Source organism: Canis lupus, chromosome 1 (genome assembly GCF_011100685.1).
Source record: "Canis lupus familiaris isolate Mischka breed German Shepherd chromosome 1, alternate assembly UU_Cfam_GSD_1.0, whole genome shotgun sequence".
Classification (NCBI taxonomy): domain Eukaryota; kingdom Metazoa; phylum Chordata; class Mammalia; order Carnivora; family Canidae; genus Canis; species Canis lupus.
In genome coordinates this window covers 30791630-30818540 of record NC_049222.1, presented here as the reverse complement: position 1 = coordinate 30818540, position 26911 = coordinate 30791630, and the positions used below count along the sequence as shown (strand labels likewise).

The 26911-nt window shown below is 40.1% G+C and overlaps 1 protein-coding gene and 1 pseudogene across 5 annotated transcripts in view; one reads left to right on the top strand and one right to left on the bottom strand.

The window, feature by feature from the left end:
- Window positions 1-26911, bottom strand: part of ARFGEF3 (ARFGEF family member 3) — a 176211-nt gene that overhangs the window by 73289 nt on the left and 76011 nt on the right. For all 5 annotated transcript variants that reach the window (XM_038526137.1, XM_038526138.1, XM_038526139.1 and 2 more), the window contains 3 exons: window positions 24567-24645; window positions 17406-17510; window positions 16184-16517 (listed from right to left, as the gene is read on the bottom strand). In XM_038526137.1, the coding sequence (XP_038382065.1) occupies window positions 16184-16517; window positions 17406-17510; window positions 24567-24645 (518 nt within the window). The remainder of the gene's footprint in view (window positions 1-16183; window positions 16518-17405; window positions 17511-24566; window positions 24646-26911) is intronic.
- On the top strand, window positions 2592-3074 carry LOC102156831 (annotated as a pseudogene).

Below are 26911 nucleotides of genomic sequence, written 5' to 3'. Positions count from 1 at the left end.
CATATTTTCTAACCACATTGGCATGAAACTAGAAATTAACTACATTAAAAAGTAAAAACCGGAAAGTTCACAAATATGTGAAGATTAAAGAACATGCTACCAAAGAACTAATGGGTCAAAAAAGAAATGAAAAGAAAATACCTTGAGATTCAGAAAAAAAAAAAAAAAGGGATGTATAACATCCCAAAATTTAAGGGATGGATCAAAAGTAGTTTTAAAAGTTCAAAGCAGTATATAGCCATATACTGGTCCTCAAAAAATAAGAAAAGTCTCAAATAAACAATCTAGTGTTATACTTTAAGTAACTAGAAAAAGAACAAGTGAAGCCCAAAGTTAGTATTAGTAAATAAGATTACAGCAGAAACAAATGAAATAGAGACTAAAAAATAGTAGAAAAGATAAATGAAACTAAGAGTTGATTCTTGGGAAAGATAAAATTGACACACCTTAGCCTAGACTCACCAAGAAAAAAAACCTAGAAGATTTAAATAAATAAAATCCGAAATGAAAGAGATGTTACAACTGATACCAAAGATATACAAAAGATCATAAGAGACTCCTATAAACAATTATATGCCAACAAATTGGACAACCTAGCAGAAATGAATACATTTCTAGATATATTCGACCTACAAAGATTGAATCATAAAGATATCCAAACTGATCAATAAGTAGAAAGGTGATTGACTCCGTAATCAAAAACCTCCCAACTAACACAAGTCCAGGACCAGATGTCTTTACCAGTGAATTCTACCAAACACTTAAAGAAGGATTAGTACCAATCCTTCTCAAATGCTTCCAAAAAATAGGAAAGGAGAGAACTTTTCCAAACTTATTTTATAAGGCTAGCATTATCCTGATACCAAAACCTGACAAGGATACCACAAGAAAAGAAAATTATATCCAGTCAGGAAATGGACAGAAGACATGAACAGACTTTTATCTAAAGAAGACATACAAATGGCCAACAGACACATGAAAAAATGCTCCACATCACTTGTCATCAGGGAAATACAAATCAAAACCACAATAAGATACCACTTTATACCAGGTAAATGGGTAAAATTAACAAGACAGGAAACAACAAATGTTTGTGAGGATGTGAAGAAAGGGGAACCCTCTTACACTGTTGATGGGAATGCAAGCTGGTGCAGCCACTCTGGAAAACAGTATGGAGATTCTTCAAGAAGTTAAAATACAGCTGTCCTATGACCCAGCAATTGTACTACTGGGTATTTACCCCAAAGATACAGATGTAGTGAAATGAAGGGGCATCTGCACCCCAATGTTCATAGCAGCAATGTCCACAATAGCTGAACTGTGGAAGGACCAAGATGCCCTTCGACAGATGAATGGATAAAGAAGGTGTTGTGTGTGTATATAAATACACACACACACACACACACACACACAATGGAATATAACTCAGCATCAGAAAGGATGAATACCTACCATTTACATCAACGTGGATGGAACTGGAGGATATGCTAAGTGAAATAAGTCAATTGAAGAAAGACAATTATCATACGGTTTCATTCCTATGTGGAATATAAAAAATAGTAGAAGGGACCATAAGGGAAGGAAGGGAAACTGAATGGGAATAAATTAGAGAGACAGACAAACTACAAAAGACTCTTAACTCTGGGAAATAATATGAGGGTTGCAGAAGGGGAGGTGGGCATGGGGTTGGGGTAACTGGGTGATGGGCATTAAGGAGGGCATGTGATGTGATGAGCGCTGGGTGTTATATGCAACTGATGAGTTATTGAAAACTACATCTGAAACTAATGATGTTATATATGTTGGCAAATTGAATTTAAATTTTAAAAAAAGGAAAAGAAAATTATAGGCCAATATCCTTGATGAACACTGATGCAAAAATCTTCAACAAAATGTAATTAAACTAAATTTAACAATGTATTAAAAGGATCATACACCATAAACAAGTGGGTTTATTCCATGGGTGCAAAGAGATGGCTCAATGTCTACCAAATTTAGTGAAGTGATACACGACATTAACAAGATGAAGGAAAAAATGAAAAGATCATTTCAATAGATGCAGAAAAAGCATTCTGACAAAATTCCACAGCCACTTAGATGAAAAGTCTCAAAGAGATGAGTATTGAGGGAACATACCTTAACATAATAAAGGCCACATATTACAAACCCACGGCTAACATCATATTCAACAGTAAAAAGCTGAAAGCTTTTCCTCTAAGATCAGAACAGGACCAGGATGCCAATCTCGCCACTCTTATTTGATACAGTATTGCCAGTCCTAGCTACCGCAATCGGGCAAGAAATAAAAGCATCCAAATTGGAAAGGAAGATGTAAAACTGTCACTATTTGCAGATGGCATGATATTATATATAGAAAACCCTACAGACTCCATAAAAAAAAAAAAAAACTGTTAGAACTAACAACTGAATCCAGTGAAGTTGCAGGATACAAAATCCACATATAGAAATCTGTTGCATGTCTATGTGCAAATAAACTATCAGAAAGAGAAATCAAGAAAATAATCCTATTTACAAAGTATCAGAAATAATAAAATGCCTTCAAATCTGCTATCTGTGGAACTGCCGCCAAGATGCAGATTTTCATGAAAACCCTTGCGGGAAGACTATCACTCTTGAGACTGAGCCCTCAGATACAGTAGAAAATGTAAAGGCCAAGATTCAGATAAGAAAGGAATTCTTTCTCATCAGCAGAGACTGGACTTTGCTGGCAAGCAACTGGAAGATGGGTGTGCTCAGTCTGACTACAACATTCAAAAGGAATCCACTCTTCATGGTGTGTTGAGACTTCGTGGTGGTGCTTAAAAAAAAAAAAAAGAAAAAGGGAAAAAAAAGTCTTATACCACTCCCAAAAGAAGAAGCATCAGAGAAAGAAAGTTAAATTGGCCGTTCTGAAACACTATGAGGTCGATGAGAATGGCAACAGCAGTGGCCGGCGTCGGGAGGACCCTTCAGGTGGATGTGGTGCTGGAGTTCGTGGGGCGAGCCCCTCGGACAGACATTACTGGGGCAAGAGTTGTCTGACCTATGGCTTCAACGAACTGGGAGACAAGTAATTGTATATAGGTTAGTAAAAGACATGAACTAATATTTAAAAAAAAATAACAAAGTGCCTAGGAATAAATTTAACCGAGGAGGTGAAAGATTGGCATACTGAAAACTCCAAGACGTTAATAAAAGAAATTGAAGGGGCGGGGCTAGATGGCAGAGGGGTGGGGTCCCCGAGTCACCTGTCCCCACCAACTTACCTAGATACTTTCAAGTCATCCTGAAAACCAACGAATTCGGCCTGAGATTTAAAGAGGGAACAGCCGGAATGCTACAGAGGGAAGAGTTTGCACTTCTAACAAGGTAGAAAGGCAGAAAAATAAATCAATAAAAAAAAGCATCCAGTGGGGGAGGGGCCCGCGAGGAGCCGGGTTAAGGGGGTCGGCGGGAGCCCCCAGGACAGGAGAGCCCCGTCCCGGTGAAGCAGGAGCTTGACCAATCTTCCCAGACAGAAAGGCGCTTGCAGGGAGCTTGGGCAGGACCCCAGGAAGGGCGGGGATGCCCTCAGGCTCCCAGGGACACTAACAGAGGGGGTGCGCCCCGGGGGAGAGCGCGCCACACCCCGCGGCCGAGCTCCCTAAAGGGCTGCAGCGCGCGCCGGGCGGGGCCTCGGGAGCAACTCGGGCAGCGGCTCCGCGCGGAGGGGGCTGTGCGCCCCGGGAGCGCAGTTCCAGAGGCGGAGGCCCTGGAACCCCGGGGGACACAGCCCAGGATCTGGCGCTCCACTTGGGACAGGTGGAGGCGGGGAGGGCCCAGGACAGTGAGGACGCTCCTGCCGCCGGGCGCCCCCGAGCTGTGCAGATCAGTGGCCCCGCCCCGGGAGCATCCAGGCCCCTGCGGACTGGGAGCTGCGGTAGTTACTGCGGGAGCTGAATCCAGGGCTGGAGAGCTGGCCGCCGCCACTGTTGTTCCTCCTGGTGTCACCCTGTGCCTGGGGGGGGGGGGGGGGGGGTGCCAGGGAACAGGGGCCTCATGGGGTAAACAGCCCCCACTGAGCCGGGCACCTGGCAGGGGGCGGGGCAGCTCCCCCAGGTGCGCACACCTGAGAGCACAGCAGGCCCCTCCCCCAGAAGACCAGCTGGAAGGACAGGGGAAGAGCAAGTTCTTCACTGAGCAGCGCTAGAAAGCTCCAGGATAAGTCCAGGGATTTACAGTATATAGAACCAGAGGATACCCCTCCTTGTTTTTTTTTTTTTCTTCTTTGTTTCTTTGTTTGTTTTTTCCCTTTTTTTAATTTTATCTTCCTTTTTCCAGTACAACTTGTTTTTAGCAACTCTGCACTAAGCAAAATGACTAGAAAGAAGAACTCACCACAAAAGAAAGAATCAGAAATAGTACTCTCTGCCACAGAGTTACAGAATTTGGATTATAATTCGATGTCAGAAAGCCAATTCAGAAGCACAATTATAAAGCTACTGGTGGCTCTGGAAAAAAGCATAAAGGATTCAAGAGACTTCATGACTGCAGAATTTAGATCTAATCAGGCCGAAATTAAAAATTAATTAAATGAGATAAAATCCAAACTGGAGGTTCTAACGACGAGGGTTAATGAGGTAGAAGAACAAGTGAGTGACATAGAAGACAAGTTGATGGCAAGGAAGGAAGCTGAGGACAAAAGAGAAAGACAATTAAAAGACCATGAGGATAGGTTAAGGGAAATAAATGACAGCCTCAGAAGGAAAAAAATCTACGTTTAATTGGGGTTCCAGAGGATGCTGAAAGGGACAGAGGACCAGAAAGTGTATTTGAACAAATCATAGCTGAGAACTTCCCTAACTTGGGGAGGGAAACAGGCATTCAGATCCAGGAGATAGACAGATCCCCCCCCCCAAAATCAATAAAAACCGTTCAACACCCTGACATTTAATAGTGAAACTTGCAAATTTAAAAGATAAAGAGAAGATCCTTACAGCAGCAAGAGACAAAAAATCCCTAACTTATATGGGGAGAAGTATTAGGTTAACAGCAGACCTCTCCACAGAGACCTGGCAGGCAAGAAAGGGCTGGCAGGATATATTCAGGGTCCTAAATGAGAAGAAACCTGCAGCCAACAATACTCTATCCAGCAAGGCTCTCATTCAGAATAGAAGGAGAGATAAAGAGCTTCCAAGATAGGCGGAAACTGAAAGAATATGCGACCACCAAACCAGCTCTGCAAGAAATATTAAGGGGAACCTTTAAAAGAAAGAGGAAGTCCAAAGAAACAATCCACAAAAACAGGGACTGAATAGGTATTATGATGACACTAAAATCATATCTTTCAATAGTAACTCTGAACTCTGAATGGGCTTAATGACACCATGGAAAGGCACAGGGTTTCAGACTGAATAAAAAAGCAAGACCCATCTATTTGCTGTCTACAAGAGATTTATTTTAGACCTAAGGACACCTACAACCTGAAAATGAAAGGTTGGAGAACGATTTACCATTCAAATGGTCCTCAAAAGAAAGCAGGGGTAGTAATCCTCATATCAGATAAATTAAAGTTTATCCCAAAGACTGTAGTAAGAGATGAAGAGGGACACTATATCATACTAAAGAATCTATCCAACAAGAGGACCTAACTATCATGAATATTTATGCCCCAAATGTGGGAGCTGCCAAGTATATCAATCAATTAATAACCAAAGTTAAGACATACTTAGATAATAATACACTTATACTGGGAGATTTCAACACAGCACTTTCTGTAAATGACAGATATTCTAAGCACAACATCTCTAAAGAAACAAGAGCTTTAAATGATACACTGGACCAGATGGATTTCATAGATATTTACAGAACTTAACATCCAAACGCAACTGAATACACATTCTTTCAAGTGCACATGGAACTTTCTCCAGAATAGACCACATACTGGGTCACAAATCAGGTCTTAACCGATACCAAAATATTGGGATTGTCCCCTGCATATTTTCAGACCATAATGCTTTGAAACTAGAACTAAATCACAAGAAGAAACTTGGAAGAAATTCAAACATGTGGAGGTTAAAGACAATCCTGCTAAAAGATGAAAGGGTCAACCAGGAAATTAGGAAAGAATTAAAAAGATTCATGGAGGGGATCCCTGGGTGGCGCAGCAGTTTAGTGCCTGCCTTTGGCCCAGGACCCGATCCTGGAGACCGGGGATCGAATCCCACGTCAGGCTCCCGATGCATGGAGCCTGCTTCTCCCTCTGCCTGTGTCTCTGCCTCTCTCTCTCTCTCTGTGACTATCATAAATTTAAAAAAATAAATAAATAAATAAAAAGATTCATGGAAACTAATGAGAATGAAGATACAACTGTTCAAAATCTTTTGGATACAGCAAAAGCAATCCTGAGAGGGAAATACATCACAATACAGGCATCCCTCAAAAGTACAAAAGCTAACCTTGCACTTAGAGGAACTAGAGAAAGAACAGCAAATAAAACCAGAAGAGAAGTTAATAAAGATTCGAGCAGAACTCAATGAAATAGAGACCAGAAGAACTGTGGAACAGATAAACAAAACCAGGAGTTGTTTCTTTGAAAGAATTAATAAAATAGATAAATCATTAGCCAGCCTTATTAAAAATAAAAGAGAAAAGACACTAATAAAATCATGAATGAAAAAGGAGAGATCACCACCAATACTAAGGAAATACAAACGATTTTAAAAACATATTATGAGCAGCTTTACACCAATAAATTAGGCAATCTAGAAGAAATGGATGCATTTCTGGGAAATCACAAACTACCAAAACTGGAACAGGAAGAAATAGAAAACCTGAACAGGCTGATAACCAGGGAGGAAATTGAAGCAGTCATCAAAAACCTCCCAAGACACAAAAGTTCAGGGCCAGATGGCTTCCCAGGGGAATTCTATCAAACGTTAAAGAAGAAACAATACTTACTCTACTAAAGCTGTTCCGAAGATAGAAAGAAATAGAATACTTCCAAACTCGTTCTATGAGGCCAGCATCATCTTAATTCTAAAACCAGACAAAGACTTCACCAAAAAGGAGAATTATAGACCAATATCCCTGATGAACACAGATGCAAAAATTCTCAACAAGATACTAGCCAATAGAATCCAACAGTACATTAAGAAGATTATTCACCACCCCCCCCCCCAAAAAAAAAAGATTATTCACCATGACAAAGTGGGATTTATCCCTGGGATGCAAGGCTGGTTCAACACTTGTAAAACAATCAATGTGATAGATCATATCAACAAGAGAAAAAACAAGAACCATATGATTCTCTCAATAGATGCAGAGAAAGCATTTGGCAAAATACAGCATCCATTCCTGATCAAAACTCTTCAGAGTGTAGGGATAGAGGGAACATTCCTCAGCATCTTAAAAGCCATCTATGAAAAGCCCACAGCAAATATCATTCTCAATGGGTAAATACTGGGAGCCTTTCCTTTAAGATCAGGAACATGACAGGGATGTCCATTCTCACCACTGCTATTCAACATAGTACTGGAAGTCCTAGCCTCAGCAATCAGACAACAAAAGAAATAAAAGTCATTCAAATTGGCAAAGAAGAAGTCAAACTCTCCCTCTTCTCAGATGACATGATACTGTACATAGAAAACCCAAAAGATTCCACCCCAAGATTGCTAGAACTCATACAGCAATCCAGCAGTGTGGCAGGATACAAAATCAATGCCCAGAAATCAGTGGCATTTCTATACACTAATGATGAGACTGAAGAAAGAGAAATTAAGGAATCAATCCCATTTACAACTGCTCTCAAAAGCGTAAGATACCTAGGAATAAATCTAACCAAAGAGGTAAAGGATCTATACCCTAAAAACTACAGAACACTTCTGAAAGAAGTTGAGGAAGACACAAAGAGATGGAAAAATATTCCATGCTCATGGATTCCATGCTCATAATATTGTGAAAATGTCAATGCTACATTTAATGCAATCCCTATCAAAATACCATAGACTTTCTTCAGAGACTTGGAAGAAATCATCTTTAAGATTTGTGTGGAATCAGAAAAGACCCCGAATAACCAGGGGAATATTAAAAAAGAAAACCAGAGCTGGGGGCATCACAATGACAGATTTCAGGTTGTACTACAAAGCTGTGGTCATCAAGACAGTGTGGTACTGGCACAAAAACAGACACATAGATCAATGCAACAGAAGCGAGAATCCAGAAATGGGCCCTCGACTCTATAGTCAACTAATAGTCAACAAAGTAGGAAAGACTATCCACTGGAAAAAGGACAGTCTCTTCAATAAATGGTGCTGGGAAAATTGGACAGCCATGTGCAGAAGAATGAAACTAGACCATTCACAAAGATAAACTCCAAATGGATGAAAGTTCTAAATGTGAGACAAGAATCTATCAAAATCCTAGAGAAGAACACAGGCAACATCCTTTTTGAATTTGGCCACAGCAACTTCTTGCAAGATATATCTATGAAAGCAAGGGAAACAAAAGCAAAAATGAATTATTGGGACTTAATCAAGATAAAAAGCTTCTGCACAGCAAAGGAAACAGTCAACAAAACTAAAAGACAACCTACAGAATGGGAGAAGATATTTGCAAATGACGTATCAGATAAAGGGCTAGTTTCCAAGATCCATAAAGAACTTATTAAACTCAACAGCAAAGAAACAAACAATCCAATCATGAAATGGGCAAAAGACATGAACAGAAATTTCACAGAGGAGGACATAGACATGGCCAACAAGCACATGAGAAAATGCTCCACATCACTAGCCATCAGGGAAATAAAAATCAAAACCACAATGAGACACCAGTGAGAATGGCGAAAATTAGCAAGACAGGAGACAACAAATGTTGGAGAGGATGTGGAGAAAGGGGAGCCCTCTTGCACTGTTGGTGGGAATGTGAACTGGTGCAGCCACTCTGGAAATCTGTGTGGAGGTTCCTCAAAGACTTAAAAATAGAACTGCCCTACGACCCAGCAATTGCACTGCTGGGGATTTACCCCAAAGATACAGATGCAGTGAAACGGCAGGACACCTGCACCCCCAATGTTTATAGCAGCAATGTCCACAATAGCCAAACTGTCGAAGGAGACTTGGTGTCCATCGAAAGATGAATGGATAAAAAAGATGTGGTTTATGTATACAATGGAATATTACTCAGCCATTAGTAAATACCCACCATTTGCTTCAACGTGGATGGAAGGAGGGTATTTTGCTGAATGAAGTAAGTCAATCGGAGAAGGAAAAACATTATATAGTCTCATTCATTTGGGGAATATAAAAAATAGTGAGAGGGAATAAAGGGGAAAGGAGAGAAAATGAGTGGGAAATATCAGTGAGGGAGACAGAACATGGGAGACTCCTAACTCTGAGAAACAAACAAGGTGTAGTGGAAGGGGAGTTGGGTGGGGGGATGGGGTGACTGGATGATGGGCCCTGAGGGGGGCACTTGACAGGATGAGCACTGGGTGATATGCTATATGTTGGCGAATTGAACTCCAATAAAAGATAATTTAAAAAAAGAAATTGAAGATGACACAAATAAGTAGAAAGATACTCTGTACTCATGGATTGGAAGAATTAATATTTTTAAAATGTCCATACTACCCAAACCAACTATAGATTCCATGCAATCTCTATCAAATTTTCCATGTATTTTTCACAGAAATTGAACAAACAATCCTGAAATTTGTATGGAACTTTAAAAGACCTGGAATAGCTGAAGCAATCTTGAGAAAGACGAACAAAGCAAGCGGCATCAGACAACCTGATTTAAAACTGTATTACAAAGATATAGTAATTGAAACAATATGGTACTAACATAAAAACATAGATCAAAAAGTACAGAATAAAGAGCCTAGAAATAAACCAATACATATATGTCAATTTACAATAAAGGAAGCAGGAATATACACTAGGAAAGGACAGTCCTTTCAACAAATGGTGCTCAAAAAATTCGACAGCCTCAAGCAAAATAATGAAAATGGATACCTATTTTATATCATCCACAAAAAATTAACTCAAGATCGATTGAAGACTTGAAAACACAGGCAGTAAGCTCTTGGACAGGAGTATTGGAGAGGATTTTTTAAATCTGACACCAAAAGCAAAAATAATCATGTGGGACTACATCAAACTAAAAAGTTTCTGCACAGCAAAGGAACCACTGAAAAAAAAAAAAAGTCACCTACTAAAAGTGTTTGCAAGTCATATATCTGATAAGGGATTACTATCCAAAATACATAAAGAACTCATACAACTCAACAAAAAAACAAAAACCACAAATAATCCAATTTAAAAAATATTCAGGGGAACTGAATAGACATTTTTCAAAGATGGCATATAGATTTCCAACAGACACATGAAAAGATGTTCAACTTTAATACCATCCAGGAGATGCAAATCAAAACCACAATGAGACATCACCTCACACCTGCTGGAATAACTATTTTCAAAAGACTAGAAAAAAACAAGTTTTGGCAAGGATGTGGAGAAAAAAAGACCATTGTGCACAGTTGGTAGGAATGTAAATTGGTGCAGCCACTCTGGAACAGTATGGAGGCTCCTCAAAAAATTAAAAACAGACTGCCATATGATCCATCAATTCTACTTCTGGGTATTAATCTGAAGAAAATGAGAACCCTAAGTCAAAATGATACATGAACCCCATGTTCATTGCAGCATTATTTACAATAGCTAAAATATGGAAACAACCTGTCTCTTCATGGATAAATGTATAAAGAAGATGTGGTGTGTGTGTGTGTGTGTGTGTGTGTGTGTGTGTATACATACATACAGTGGAATATTACTTATCTATAAAAAAGAATGAAATCTTGCCATTTGTGACAACATGGATGAACCTAGAGGGTATTATGCTAAGTGAAATTAGAGAAAGACAAGTACTATATGATCTCTCTTATAGGTGGAATCTAAAAAAAAGACAGCAAAAAACAAACAAACAAACAAACAAAAAGAACAAGCTCATAGTTACAGAAAATGATTTGGTGGTTGCCATAGGTGAGGGGTGGGAGGATGGAAAAAAATGAAGGTAAAACTTTAAAAATTAAAAAAATCATGTGTTGAGAAGTATTCTCTTTCTATACTCTGGAAATATTCATGTATTATTAGAATTATCCATTCCTTAAATGTTGGTATAATTTGTTTTTAAAGTTGTATGGGGCCAGTGTTTTTTTTAATGGAAAGATTTTTTTTAAACTACTGATTCAATTTCTTTAAAGATTCTAGAACTATGTAGGTCCTCAATTTCTTCTTGAGCCAGCTTGTTAAAGGCTGTGTTATTTCCCAGGGATTTATCTATTTTATCTAAGTTTTCAAATTTACTGACTCAGTGGCCTTAATACCTTTTTAAAATTTCTTTAGTGTTTATAACATCTATAGTTACATGCATGTTTGCATTCTTATTTCTATTTACTTGTTTTTACCTATTATGGATTTGTTTTATTGCTTTTATCAAGAGTTAAATTTCCTTAGGCTTTTCAGAGCCCTGGTACTTTTCAATTTATTGATTCACTATATTTGCTTTTTATCATATTACTTTCTGCTTCCATTCCTATTTTTCCTCCTTTCATTAAATTTAATTTGTTCTCCTTTTCCCGGCTACCTACCTTGGAGAATTGGAATCTTAGTTTTAGGCTTCCAATCTTTTAAATATAATCATTTTAAGCTATAAATACCCTTCTACATACTGCTTTGGCTACATCTTACAAGTTTTCATGTATAGAATTTTCATGACTGTTTAATTCTGTTTAATTTTTGTCTCCATGTGGTAGAGATCTTTACAGAACACTTCAATTTGAGGCTAATAAATTCAGGAAAAGATTGGGTTAAGTGTATTAGAGCAGCCTTCTTATCACTATGCCTGGTTTTTTTTTTTTTTTAAGATTTTATTTACTTATTCATGACAGACACAGAGAGAGAGGTAGAGACATAGGCAGAAGGAGAAACAGGCTTCCTGCGGGGAGCCCATTGGGGGACTTGATCCCAGGATCATGACCTGAGCTGAAGGCAAACGCTCAAACACTGAGGCACCCAGGTGCCTCTGTCCATTATTTTCAAAGTAATTTATACCCATAGAACAAGGTATGTTAACTAGAAAAAGTTACATCTTAAGGGGCACTCTTCTTTCCTTCCCTCCTGCCACATTTCTTTTGTACCCCAGAAATTGGGAACTTCTACTCTCTTGGAGGTATAGCAATGAAGTTTCCACTTTTCTCTCCATTTTTTATTTTTTTGACATTGAAAGAGTCAAGTTTCCCTCTCTCCACTCTTTCCCTTTCCCCCCTTCTCCCGCCCCTGGCCTCCTCTTCCCTCTCCTCCCCCCACCCTCTATCTTGCCACCAGCCTGCCCTGCATCCAAGCTAAGTGGCTGGGCCTTAGTGCCTCTAGCTGTCCCATCTCTTGCTAGAAGGGCAGGTGCATTTCAGAGGGATAGCTGGGGGAGAATCTTACTTTGTCTTGGGATCTCATTACATTCTCGAATCTAACTATACCAGTAGTAAATCAGATGACATATTTGAATTCCCACATTAATCTTGGGTTTATTTCTCAGTTGTTTCCAAATCTGGAAGGAAAGGACATGAGTGATCACGCTTCTGAAGAACGCTGAACAACTACTTGAAGAATGGCAAGACACGTCGAATCTCAGCTTCTCCCAGTGGGAATGAGGGATGTGCTGTCAGGGGCTGGGGTGTCATGGTCTGATTAAAGACTAGGGAACTCCTTCTGAAGCTGAACCATGGGAGAGAAGAAAGGAAGCAAGGTGAACTTTTGATTACTGCTCATATTTTGGGAAAGCGGAAACAGAAAAGAGAATGTCATTTGAAAAACAAAATGTTGTCCTGTCTCTCTTTGATTAATAGGCACACAGCACGCATGGGAGAGTGACAAATCACAAAGAGAACAAGGAAATAACACATCATGCGTTCCAACTGTGAAAGGCTAAACAAATATCCTCGGTGCCCAGTGGTTTTCTTTGTGTGCGTAGACGGCACATTCTGGTTTCCAGGTTACCAAGCTTCTCAATTTACTGGTTGTCATAGTGAGTGGAGTAACCTGGCCCACATCAGTCTTCTGGACTCCATGGGGCAGCATCACCTGCAAATGCTACTCATATGCTGGTGTCTAATTGCAGCCTTGCCCTGTAAAATAATTTTGGGAAGCTAGAAAAATCTATGAAAAAGGGGAAAACATAACAAATTTCCTACACAGTGCTAAATAAGTTATAATTTAAAATACATTTAGACACCTATGTGCCCCATATGCAATGTATTTACTCAGTATGCAGCTATTTTTTTTAAAGATTTATTTATTCATGAGAGAGACAGAGACATAGGCAGAAGGAGAAGCAGGCTCCTTGCAGAGAGCTTGATGTGGGACTTGATCCCCAGATCCTGGCATGAGGCCCTGAGCTGAAGGCAGGCCACTGAGACACCCAGGAGTCCCAGCATGCAGGTATTGAGTAGATCTACCATGGGCAGCCACAACCTCAGTGCTGGTCAACTCGGAGTAAGAAAGAAAGGTTGCTGCTGCTCACAGAACACCCTGTTTGCAGATATTCTGTCTTCAAGTCCATCTCCCATTCAGTCAAAATTCATTGAGCACGTATTCTAATTCAAGCACTGCAGTGTTAGATACTGGGGTGGGAAGGGGGTGGGACAAACAAAATCAATATAAAAAAATCTGAGGAGACAAGAAGTTTGTACCAAGTAGTACTGTGAAACAATCAGTGAGGTGGGACATATAATTAATTGCTAAATGATGGAATTTAAAGAGCAAAACTGGTGGTTGGAAGAAGCAGAACTTATAAAGGAGGAGGATATTGCCAGCAGACATAGCTGTCCTCAGAACATCTGGGTTCACCTGGTAGCCCTGCTACTCACAAGGACTTTGGGCAAATAACTTCTCATGGAGCCTCAGCTTCCTCGTCTAGAAACTGGGCATGATATCATCTTACTAAGAGAGTTTGTAAATAAATTAACATGAAGTGCAAGCTCTGTCTAGCATATCATCATCAAATGCTTGACCCTGCTAAGTGGAATTGCCCATGGGGATAGGGGAGGAGTCTGGAAAGAGGCAGGAAAGTAGGAGCTGAACGGAGCAGAGTCAGTCAGATGGAATGAGGATGATCCTGGGAAATGAGAATGATGAGAGAAGGATCTAGAAACTGGGCAGCATAATTCAGACTTGATGAAAGAGGCAACAAGAGCTAGTAGAGCCTGAAAAAAACTGTTAACAGTGATGATTTATAAGCCTAAATTCAGAAAGTCAAAAGGAAGAAAATAGACGGCAAATAGACAAAGAACTGAGCCAGAATGGGTGCACTACTCTGGGTAGCAGGTCATGAGGACCAGCTATTTTCAGCCTCCACATATTTTATCCTTTCCTTCGGATAGCAATAATCATGCCAAATATTTGTCTAGCACTTTATACATATGGTGTATTTATACAACTTTATTGCATTTTGAACCTTTGAAATACTACTAGTTTGTACAGATGAAAAATTATAAGTTCAGAATTAAATGATTTAGCTACTACAACCTTGCTGGGGAGTGGTAGACAGAGGATCTGAACTCTGACTCTGAAGAGGGTAGCTGAGCCAGCATGGAAAGGGGCTCCTAGAATCATCTGCATTGCAATATCCAAGTTAAGTACAGTAGTAAATGTGTTGTAGGAAAAAGTGATGGGTTTCAGGATAGATGGACCAGGGTTCACACCCTTTCTCTTTTTCTGTGACCTTGGGCAAATCATATGACCCTTTGGAACCTTAGTTTCTTTGTGGGAAAGAAAATTCCTTTTTCCTGGTGTCAGATCTCTATGGGGAGAAACAGCCAGTGGAATAGAGTTCTGGACCTTTCTCCTCTCTTTCTCTCCCTTCCTTCTGATGTGGGGTGGTGGTGTGTGTCTCATCTGACTGGTAGATTTAGAAGGATCTGAGCATGTGTAGCCAGTCCCTTCCTCTTTCTTCTCCTTGAAGATCTGCCTATTCAGAGAAAGCCCATCTTGCTTCCCAGTTATATGCTTAACAAGGGTAGAGCCAAGAGAGGGTCACAGCTATCTGAGTGGTGACAAACTAGTCTAGTCTCACTTGCCTCCAAAGTTGTATTGGGTTCACCAACCTAGGAGCAACCGGTTATTAAAGCCTACCCTACCCTTTCCTCATTGCCTGAAGCTGCCATGGGGAAAAAATAGTAGTCTTCACTGGTACAAATTGAAATACAACATCAAAGAGCTATTAAAACTATTAAAGATAATATATGTGAAGTGCTGGGCATATAGAAGGTAAGAAAAAAGAAGGTTATTATTGTGTACTCATAGATTTTCTTAACCAGCAATTAAATATGGATCACTCCTTCATTTCTAGAAATGTTGAGTCAGAACTTGCCATTGTTCATTACAGTCAAATCTTACTAAAAGAATAAGAAGAGGCATTTCAAATTAAGCTTCTGAAAAACCGATGAGTAGCAAATACTACTTAAACGAATCATCAACAAGGGAATTTTGTTACTCTGGGTTTGTTATTGTTTGAGCATAGGTACCAAAAACAAAGGCAACTTCACAAATACAAAAATGTTGATCCACTTTTTTTTCTGGTTATTTGAAAGAAAGCAGAGAAATTCTTACCTGAAGTACCCCCTCAAAACCATGAGAGAGCACACTAGGATAGCTGTGATAAGCTGGGAAACTACTTTCTCACGGGGGTCATGATGTTTGGGATATGAGGGCCTAAGAATGGATGGGGCAAAGGGAATTCTTGTACCAGTCAGAGATTAGTCATGATTTTTTTTTTTTATTGGACGATGTACAACCTGAGTATGGAATCACTCTGAAATCCAATTTTGGCAAAGGGGAGTAAACACAATATCTGCATAAACAGTACCTAAGGGAACAGAAGGAAATCAGACTGGGGCCCGGTCCGATGCCTGCAGCTTAAGTTATCAATGACTTTGCATCAGTGAATACCAATCAACTTCTCCTCACCGAGGCTCCCAACACATCCCAGCCCTAAAGATACTGCCAGTTACTGGATACCATGTGGTAGCAAACAAGTTTCGGCAAGCGATTGGCGGAATTTTCTGAGTGCTTCCTGTAGGCAAGACACTGTGTTTGGATACGACCCCCCCACCTCCTGGCAAGCACACTGGCATTCCTTAGCGCCCCCTTACCTCCTTCATGATTTTGATGGCTTCCACCCGGTGCTGGGGTGGGGGATAAAGCAGCACTCGGTGGTAGAGGGACTGAAGCACGGGCTTCATGGAGTCCACTGACCCTACCAGCCGGACCAGCTCGGCCGCGATGTAATAAATGGTCCGAGCCACAGGCCCGCTCAGAGCTGGCGCAGTGGAGGAGCAGCCCGACCCCCGGCCATGGTCAGAAACTCCTGGAGATGCAGAGTCGGACTCGATGCCAGAACCAGTGCTGCTGCTGTGAGCAGAGGTGATGCTTTTATCATGAATTGGATTCCCCAGGATCACGATGAGAGCTGGGCACAGGTTTTTCCTGGGAAGACACAGGAGAAAAAAAATGTCTGCTACAAGTCAAAGTGATAAAATGTGAATACAATCCTGAGGGTAAATATCAGATGCCACAAAAATGACTAATAAGAGTTGGGTTCTTTACTGCTCCTCCTTTTGGCTCCATCCTTCCCTCAGGTTTCCATGTCTCTTCATCACTCCTGCATATATGAACAGAATACTTTTTCTCATAACACAAGGCAGAATTAACCAAAATATCAAGACAAGTATTCAGAAACCATCTTATGTAAAGAAACAGACTCACAGTGATAAATGGCTTAGTTAGAAAGTTTCATTCTACTATAAGTAACTAAATTATTTCTACTTCTAATTTGAGAAGTTAATTTAAAATTCTGACACACACACTGTCACATATCATTGGACTTCCTCCCTGTCAAAAAGCCCAGGAACCCAGAGCAACTAGCTGGCTGCCTGCGGGCCCTGTCACTTGTGTGAATCTCTGGCTATGATTAAGTGACTAGTCTTCAGGTTGAGATGGAGAAAGTATCAGGGAAGAGCTAAGAATAACACTTACTAGCTTTTGCCCCCTGTGCAACTTTCTGGTGTCTTTGTACACTTTTGAGATAAATGAATAACCTAGAAATAATCTTTCCCTTCCTGAGTCTCATGATCCTATGGTGTCAACAAAATGCAAGAGGGCCTCTGAGGCCTACTTTGTTAAGATAATCACAAACCTCTCTGTATTCTGATCTAGTGCATGCAAGCAAAGCAATCTCCCTGCTTTCTCTCTAAAGCATTCGTGCACAAATGGGGTGACTGGTAGGCTGCAGATGCCACGGGAAGGGACCTACATGTAGAGCTGGAAGGGGAGAAGCCTCGGGTTGGTGTGGGGGGGCATTAGGGGGTTGCTTACCAGATCAGGTCTGTGAAGCCTCTGTGCAGATGCATGGAGGAGGAGGAACTGCTGAGCACGGACAGGACGCACTCCAAGTATAGGAGCTGCAACTGCTGTTGGTCACTGCAGAACAAAACCAACACATAGACTCATGCAAAGTGAAGGCAAAATGAAAGAGTTGGTATGTGGGAAACACTTGGAAGAATGTTAGGCATTAGAGAGGTGTTAATTTGGGAGGAGGGACAGTTAGCATAACGAGTTGAGTTGCATCCCTGAAAATTCCTCTGTTGAAGACCAAACCCCTGGTATCTCAGAACATGCCCTTACTGGAGACAGGGTCTTTTACCCAGGTCATCAAGTTAAAGTCAGGTCATGTGGGTAGGTCTGATGGCCACATAAAATGGGAAAAATTGGAAACAGAGACATGCACAGAGGAAAGACAATGGAAATGACATAAGGAGAAGATGGCCATCTACAAGTCAAGGAGAGCGGCAAGGAATGTATCCTGCCCTGTAGCCCTGAGAAGGAATCAGCTCTACTGACATCCTGATCTTGGACTTCCAGGCTCCAGAACTGGGAGGCAAGACATTTCTATTCTATAAGCCACCCAGTCTGTGGTACTTTGTTATGGCAGCCCTAGTACACTAATATAGTTTGGGTGATTAAAAAAAATATTAATAGACGTTGCTTTTTGGAACAGTTTTAGATTTATAGAAAAACTGAATATGGAACAGAGTTACTGTGTTCTACTCGCCTCTGCACATGGTTTATCCTGTTATCAACACCTTATATTAGTACGGCACATTTGCTACCATTACAGAACAAATACTGATTTATCATTACCAATTAAATGCCACAGTTTATTCCAGAAAGCTTTTCTTGTGTTCAACTGTCAAAACCTTTCAAAAGACCATTAATTACATTATCTTTTAAATGGTCAACACTTTACTAAATTGCATTTGAATTTCTTTTTTGAAGGCAACATGGTTGTCCAATGAACACATTATTTTTCTCAGAGTTATTATTATGAGATTAATCCATAGAGACAGATGTGAAAACAAGAGTTTTCTGGGGTGCACGTTCTTATACCCAGACTAAGTTTTCTGCCTAACACATCAGGAAATACTAAACTCCAGGTGGGTGTTAAGTGACCGACAGTAATAAGGAAGAATTTAATGTTCAAGCACTCATTTATACAAATATGTAATAAATACTTTTAAGAGAATTCACTGAGAAATCCTGTGTGGAATGGAATGTTCCAAAAAAGGAGGAACTTGCTTTGAAAAATCATTTTTGGTTGTGTCTCTTTTCTCCTAAGTAAATGCCAATAGGAAGTTTAATGCCCTTAACAGTTCAAATAACTCCCAGGAGAAGGAGAATGGACAGTAGAAACTTGAGGAGACAGGAAGGAAGAACGAGAAAAGTTAACCCCAGGCTGTCCCAAGGCGCAGAAGGCTGCACACGTACAACTGCCAAACAGAGAAAGGTTGCATGGATGCAAGATGAAGGATGGCAAGATGGGGGGCTGCGGGTCCCTTGTTTAAGTGCCATGCCATGTTAGATTCCTTGGCAATAGGTCTCTATAAAATTGACATCAAGTTCTAAAACTAGTTGGCAGGCTACAGCCCAGAGGCCAAATCCTGCCTGTGGCCCCATGAACTAAAAACAGTGTTTGCATTTTTAAATGGTTGTAAACCAATAACAGAAATGGACAGGGAACAGAGGCAGTGTGCAGCCTTTTACAGAAAAAGTTTGCTAACTCATACTCTAAGATGGTCTTCCTTGCCCAAAGAGAACTGTACAATGATTCAAATAATGCCATTATTCTGAAAAAGAGAATGCTGCCTATATTTGGATATACTCTACTGCACCCACTGAGGGGGGGAGGAAGAGGTAGGTCAAGGCTAAGTTTCCACAAAAATTATCACTATTTGCCAAGAGGAAGGTGGTGGTTGGATGAAGAATAAGAAAGGTAAGACATACTTAGCCATCCTGGGCCAGGTAAAGACTTTATGTTTTGATACTCCTACCCACAAGCTTCCCTACACTTTTGAGCAAGGCATTGTTTCTGACCAGAAACAGCACAGTCTTTATTCTTCAGAGATTAGAGAAACAAGGAAGCAGGTAGGTAAAGGATTGTGTAGTAACTGGTACAAATAAATAATTTAACACAAGGTTTGATGAGAGCATATGGAAGTAGCATCTAATCCTTAGAAAGACCCAGAAAGAATTTCTAAAAGAAAAGGCATCTGCACGGAGACCTAAAGTGGGAGACTTGCATGGCAGTGTTGGGGAGAGGGTGGTGGTGGTCTGTGGTTGGAGCAGAGTGTGAGGATACCATCAACAAGAGGTGGAACCAGGGGCCAGATTAGGAAGGGTCTTGGAGGACTTGTCTGAACTCTATTCTGCAGGTAAGAGAATGTCAGGACCAAATTCTTGTTCTAGAATAATCATTCTGGAGGCTGTAGAAATGATTGGAGAAGGCAAAACAGAAGGGTCATATCACCAATAAGCCACGTTTTGAAAAAGTTCTGAAAGGACCCTCTCTGTTATCTCACTGGACTCATTATTAAGAAAAATAATTATTAAATGCCTCAGTTCAAAAATATATACCTTTCAAACTGTCAGTCTAGCACCAGAAAATGAGAACTTTAAACAATAAAGATTCTTAATTTCTGAAACCAGAAATACACCCATAGAAAAGTTCTGAGCAGTCAAGGTTTCTACAAGTATCTGCAGAGTGTGCCACAGCAATATTGCAACCCCAAGCCATCGGACCTGATTTCAGAGAGGATGCATTGCCAAGATCACGGGCCTGAGAGTCTCCTTGGAGACCAAAGGCAGTAGCTTTTCTGTGGGCTGCAGCGGTCTGGAAAAATGGGTGCTCATGGCCTTGCACGAGTTGTCATTTAAAGGAGCATTTGAAATGTAAGCAACTTCCACACATGCCCCTCACTAGATACATATATGCACATGCACCATGTGTGTGGTTCTTATTTGTCTGACTGTAGACAAACAAATACATGAAAAGCACAGAGTAGAAAGAAGTCAAGAAACCAGCCAACTTCTTCAAAACACATGAGGAAAAAAAAATCTGCCTACTTAGGAGGATTGTGGTCCCCTTGGCTTGGTCTTCCACTTGAGCATTTCATGGTTGGTAGGTTGAGTAAGCTGCTGGGTTCATTCTCTGCTCATCTCTGAGCTCAAGATCCATGGAGAAGAACTGCTGTGAGTGGACCAGCGGGCGGGGAAGGCTAAGCAGCTCTCATACTGGCAAGGTGACTGACTGCAAGGGTATTTGACAGCACATTCTGGATTTCTGGAGTTCCTGGAATTCTGTTTAATTATGGATCATTTTGACCTTATCTCTCTTTGAGACAATTGAAATTTAGGTAGAAAAGGAGAGAGGGGTTAAGTAATTGTGAGAGAAGTGGAATGAAACTAAAAACATGATGTGAACACCTGGCCTTGCCTCATTGCTGCTGAGAATGCTTTGGTGTACACTTCTCTCTGCCATTCAGCACTGGGAGGAGAGGGCAGTGGGGAGAGGCTTATAGGAGACCAATAGGCAGAGAATGAATGAATAGCTTTCTGAGCCCAATTAGCCTTCCAAAAACCATTGGATTTAAAAAGCATCATGTTCTATTAATAACACATCTCTAAGGCATGTGAGTTATTCTGCATACCTGGATGCACTCTGTGAATCCTTCCCAGAGACTGAATATATCATGAATACACACCTTTACGGAGCAAAAGCCCTATGAGGTATGTGGACACTGATTTTTGGAAATGACCACTGAAGGAAAGTACTGACCATAGTGTGACTTCAGAGGAAGAAGATATTTAGAAGGTGGGAGAAGTATCAAATTTAGCTAATAGAAATTAAAGGATTTCAGGTAGTAAATCCAGAAGAAACTGTAAAAGATGTGAAAACTCAACAAGAAGAATAAAGAGAATCACCAGATTGAAAGCAGCCAAGAGCTTGGGTCCACCTGACCAGGTGGCCTTACAGGTCTCCTATTTAAGCTTCACTAAGCATGCTACACCCCAGCTCCCTTAGCCACAGAACACTCATCTCAGGGTAATGGAATCATGGTGAGAAAGACCATACTCAAACATGGTGAAGAGTCTCTAAAGACAGAAGCATAACTGGAGAATTGCACTGAAAAACCAAGCTCTATAAAATCCTATAAAAACCAGTAAGCTCTGTGACAACATGTCTAAAGCTATCTTTGAGCCACAGCCCAATGAGAAATCCTAGAAAAACATGTATGTGTCACATGAATTACTTTTCTCATTTAAAGCCTATTCCCAAGTCCTATGGTTTGGAAATGTTTTTTTTCCCCCCAGTGACTGATACACATTTATGACCTTTAGTCTGTAATATCTGCACATATGCATTTGCAGTGTTTGTGCAATGTAGTTTCCTAATGATCTACAAATGTCTGATGTAAGAAGTTCAATGTCTCAAACTGCATCATAAACTAAAGTTAGCACTGACAATTCTAAAAGTAAACAAACCATTTGAGAGCTAATATTTATCAAATATTTATTGTTAGGCACTAAGCAGTTAAAAAATTCCATTTATCCCAAAACCTCCTAAAGATACCAATACTGAATGTCTATAATAATTACAACAGGCATACCCTTGGACTGTTCCAGGTATACCAGGTCTTATGGTCACTCTACAGATAGCGGTCCCTACAGCTCATGTTAGAGACATCCAGGTTTTAGAGCGCCATGGAACTTGAAGCCCTTACTGGACCTAGCTGAAGACTTTCCTGACCAGTGAACGATGGTATGTTTTCAATCCACCATCCATAGACCTACAGAATTGTTCTGACTTATCTTGGTGGCTAGTTTTCAATTATTAATAGCATAAGTACCTTGAGCTTTTCTAGCACTTAATATCTTAGTTTTCTCTTAGCAAACTACTCAGGAAAAAAAAATGTATAGCTTATTTTCTCCCTTGCCTGCAAAGTAATGAACATAGCCTTTATATTTTTCAAAGTTCTGATGGTCTGTGTTTTATTCCCTGATAACGCTAAGATCTGAGGAGGGCACAGGAGCATCTTTGACAGCTGGCAACTGCCTCGTTGCTACCAGCTAGCTGTGGTGTTCCCCTGGTGAACACAAACAACTTCACAGAATACTGGAGTCAGATGAGGACTCTCCACAACGGTGACAGAACAATATGAAAGCCAATCCAAAAATAGGCCTGAACAAAGATTTAAAAAAGGAATCCTGTACAACCACAGAAATGACCAAATATCATCCTTCCCTGTGAATTAATGCTGTTTCTTCTATGATGACAGCTCCCATCTGTTCCTGCCATCATTTAAATAAAAATTAAGATGTCCCATACCAGGAAGGCCCCTACTTTCTAACAGCACCCAATCCTTGAACAGATCCTAAGTTTGGGTCACCCACTCTAATAAATCACCTCACTCTGGTTCAAATCTAGGACAATCCCTTCTAACATCCTTTTACTGGACACCCTTGGCTCCGTATAGTGTACAGACTCCCTCACTATTACAAGTTCATAAACCAAATTCTCTCAGCCTCAGGTAATCTTTGGCTATTGGGAATCAACTATCTCTTAAGTAAATTTTCTCATTTGATTCTTACAAAAAACCCCTAACATATTTTATATCACTAGTATTATATGACATAAAACAATAATAAATGTTAATTATTTTATAGGATACATAAGTTTACAGTGGTTGAGAGCTCTGCCCAAAGTCAAGAGCTAGTAAGGAGCAAAACAGAGGTTTTACCCAGCTAATGCAATGATGATAATGTAGTTGAACCAATAGTGATTAAACACTATACATGATTATATCTTAGGATAAAAAGCCAATGAAAAACATCCCTCAGCTCTGATATAACAGCTGGCTCTGCTATGAAGGAGAGAAACTAGGCAGGGCTGGGGAGGAGTGAGCACTAGAAGAAATCTATACCCTGGTCATGGATGGGTAGAGTGAATATATAAACTGAGCAGAGTACAGGGGAAGCCAACTACACATGCCAACTGCTTTTCGACATATCCATTCTGAGGAAAAACAATGCTCTGCTTAGGGTGTAGGGGTGAGAGAAACTTGAGGTGGGGCTATGGAAGAAGTGCTTTTCTTTTTGGCTTACACTATCTATGGATTAAATAGAACTCTTCATTTTTTAAGTGCCTAATATGAAGGGAGCTTAATTTGGTCAAAATGTGCAGGTAACCTAGAGGAGTGATGGATTAGATCATCTGATATAGAAACTATTGGGCAAAAACTTTGAGTCATTCTAAGCTTAGCTTTAAAGACCCCCTAAGTTTATTTAAGAAGAAACAAAACCCCAATAAGTTTCTACAATTTTTCCAGCAAAGTGAGAGACCTCATTAATGTTTCAACTAGACTGTCTTCCAACTTATTACTATATATAAAATTTATAAATAAAAGTTTTATAATTTATCAAATATTCTAGTTCATAGTAAATTATACTGTCTTTCATGACTCAAAGGGCATTTCAGAATCTTATTTTGTTACAGAATTTTGCAATTAACTATGTATGTAGCTGGTAGAGACTCTTCATTTCATCTTGGAAAGTCTAGTTCTTTCATGATTTGACTTTATTATAGATGCATAAATTAACAAGTTAACTTACCGTATAGAAAGTTGGAGCAGTGGACAACATCTATACGATCTAATATCAATGATTAAACTGGCATGTAAAAAAATGAGTATATAAAAGTCAGAATAATGTGTTCTTTTCAAAAATATGCATGTGAATTCACAGGCTTGGGAAATGTTAGAAGAAATATAGAAAGACCATGGAGTCTGTCCCTGACATTCAACAGAGGTCAGTGTGGAGACTCATTTTGAGTCATACAACTGGGACGTGCCTGGGTTACATCAACTAGCTTTGTCACATCAACTACTCTACTTTGTAAGTAAGTAAGTCTTCTTTGTAAACTATTGTTTTCCCATTTCTCATGAGAAAATTATATCCTTCAGTCATGGTATTTAGTAAAGTAAGCTTGCCCAAAGTCACTGAATCTATTTCTCAGGAGTGACAGGTGAATACCAATGGGGGAACCATTGTTCTTATAATCTGCAGTTTTAGGTGAAGCTGTAGACAAAAGTTCTCAGAAACAGACCACTGGTGAATAAGAACACCAACGTGGAAGGCACTTACTTGATGGCGGCTTGCAGCTTCTCACACAGAACAGTGAGCACAGAGACAAGGTCATCACAGAGGGACTCAACTGTTGACCCTTCAAACAGAAGAGGTTATAAGCATTAGACATGGGCAGAGAGCCCTAGAAGCTTCCTCAACAGTCCTTCCATCCTCTGCTTTTAATGTCTTCAGGACTGAAAAGCTGGTTTTCAGATGCTGAGCCTCCCTTAAGCCACTAAAATTATCATAGAAAATACAATTATTCGTTTCTAATGTAAAATACTTCAGAAAGAAAATAATACATTGTTTGCTATTATAAATAAAACTCATTCACACTTAATGGAAGGATATTTGATTAAATTAAGAAACAAACACAGTTGACAACAATTTTCTCAATATTCAGGCCAGCAGGCTACAATGTATCCCTTATTCTGACCTTTGGAATTTCTGGATCTTTTGAGCAGATCTGAGTTGTATCAAAGAGAGGAAAAACTGGCGGCATGAAAGAAAGGTGGTCTTTTCAAACTAAGGAACTAGGGAAAGAGGGCAAAATAACTTAGTCACCATCTCTACTATTTTAACCCACTGTCCAGCTTCCCAGGGCACACAGTTGCTAAGAGAACAATGGCAGAAAAAACAATTTTCCCTCCAAATGTGTTCATGCCCAGAAACTAGCAACAGAACTTCCACAGAAGCCCTGGATGTTTTATAGAGAGGGTGAAATTTAGAATCTGTCCAAGTACTGGTCCGCAAGTTGCTTACTGTGTGAGCTTGGGAAAGCCTCAGTTCTCCCTTTGGTGAAATGGGAGCAGACAATCCCAAACTGACAGAATTGTTGGGCCAAGTGAAGTAACAGGTGGAAGCATTTGTTTTTCTTACAAGAAACACCTTCAAATATCTATACAAATGTGGCTGAGTGTATGATAAATGCAGAGATAAAAGAATGACCATGAGGTCAGAGAAGTTGGAGAAAAAATGGCAAGCACAGAAGACCGAAAATGATAGTAAAGTCAGAGGAGGACAGGAAAAAGAAATGGCTAATCCTGAGAAGTTATGGTCTTCCACGCAGAATGACTTGACACGTTCCTCATTTCTCTCCTTCATTCTGTTTCTCCTAATTGTGGCTGTTTGACTGCTTTTCAAAACTTTTTTTTTTTAAGATTTATTTATTTATGATAGACAGAGAGAGAGAGAGAGAGAGGCAGAGACACAGGAGGAGGGAGAAGCAGGCTCCATGCAGGGAGCCCGACGTGGGATTCGATCCCAGGTCTCCAGGATCGTGCCCTGGGCCAAAGGCAGGCGCTAAACCGCTGCGCCACCCAGGGATCCCCTTGACTGCTTTTCTTTCCCCTTTCATTCTCCTTTCCATCCTTTCTATAACCACCCCCATCCCCACCTTTTCTTATTACTAACATGCAAAACTATCAAAGAAAAGCAGATTGCCCAGTATTTTTTAAATTACTGAATAAAGGGGATCCATGGGTGGCTCAGCGGTTTAACGCCTGCCTTTGGCTGCAGGGCGTGATCCTGGAGTCCCGGGATCAAGTCCCACATTGGTCTCCCTGCGTGGAGCCTGCTTCTCCCTCTGCCTGTGTCTCTGCGTCTCTCTCATTAATAAATAAATAAAATCTTAAAAAAAAAGAAATTAAGAAAAAAATGTTTAAAAAATTACTGAATAAAATCTGAAATATATTTAAATTTTTTAAATTAGATGGTCTGAATTTTTCGTATCTCTTTCAGAAAATAATACTACCAAAGTAAAAAACAAAACAAAACAAAAAAGCCCCCCCCCCAAACCAAAAAACAAACTGCTTGTCAATTATATGTGGACCTTTATTTTTCCTTTTCCTCTGGGTCAGAAATTCTTTACCTTGATTTCATCTCCCACTTAAACTGAGCTGTTTGTCCTACTGCCAGATTTCCTGTGAGATTCATTTCTCTATATTAAAAAAAGTTGCATTTCACAAACACTTGTGGTATTAGTAGCTCAATGTCAATCAGGTTTCCACAACCCTCTATCTAATTCTCATTTTAACAATTAATAAGCTTGGCTTCATGGAGAACAAAAGAAACCAATGACCAAAATAATAATAATAATAATAATAATAATAATAATAATAATAATACCCACAAAAACCTCCAGCCTCCAACAGGAAGGTATATGAAGAGTTGCTATCCTTCACATAGTTGGAACGGTAATCGGTGGGGCTGGCAGAGTGCAGGACCAGAAGGAAGATTAAGAACCAGCTGATGAAGTAATAGCTGGGAAGCCGAAGTTAAGCAGAACGTCCTGAGAGCTCCCTGGGAGCCCCTACTCACCCCTTTCATCCCCAGCGCCAAGCACAGAGTATGCATCCTTCTAC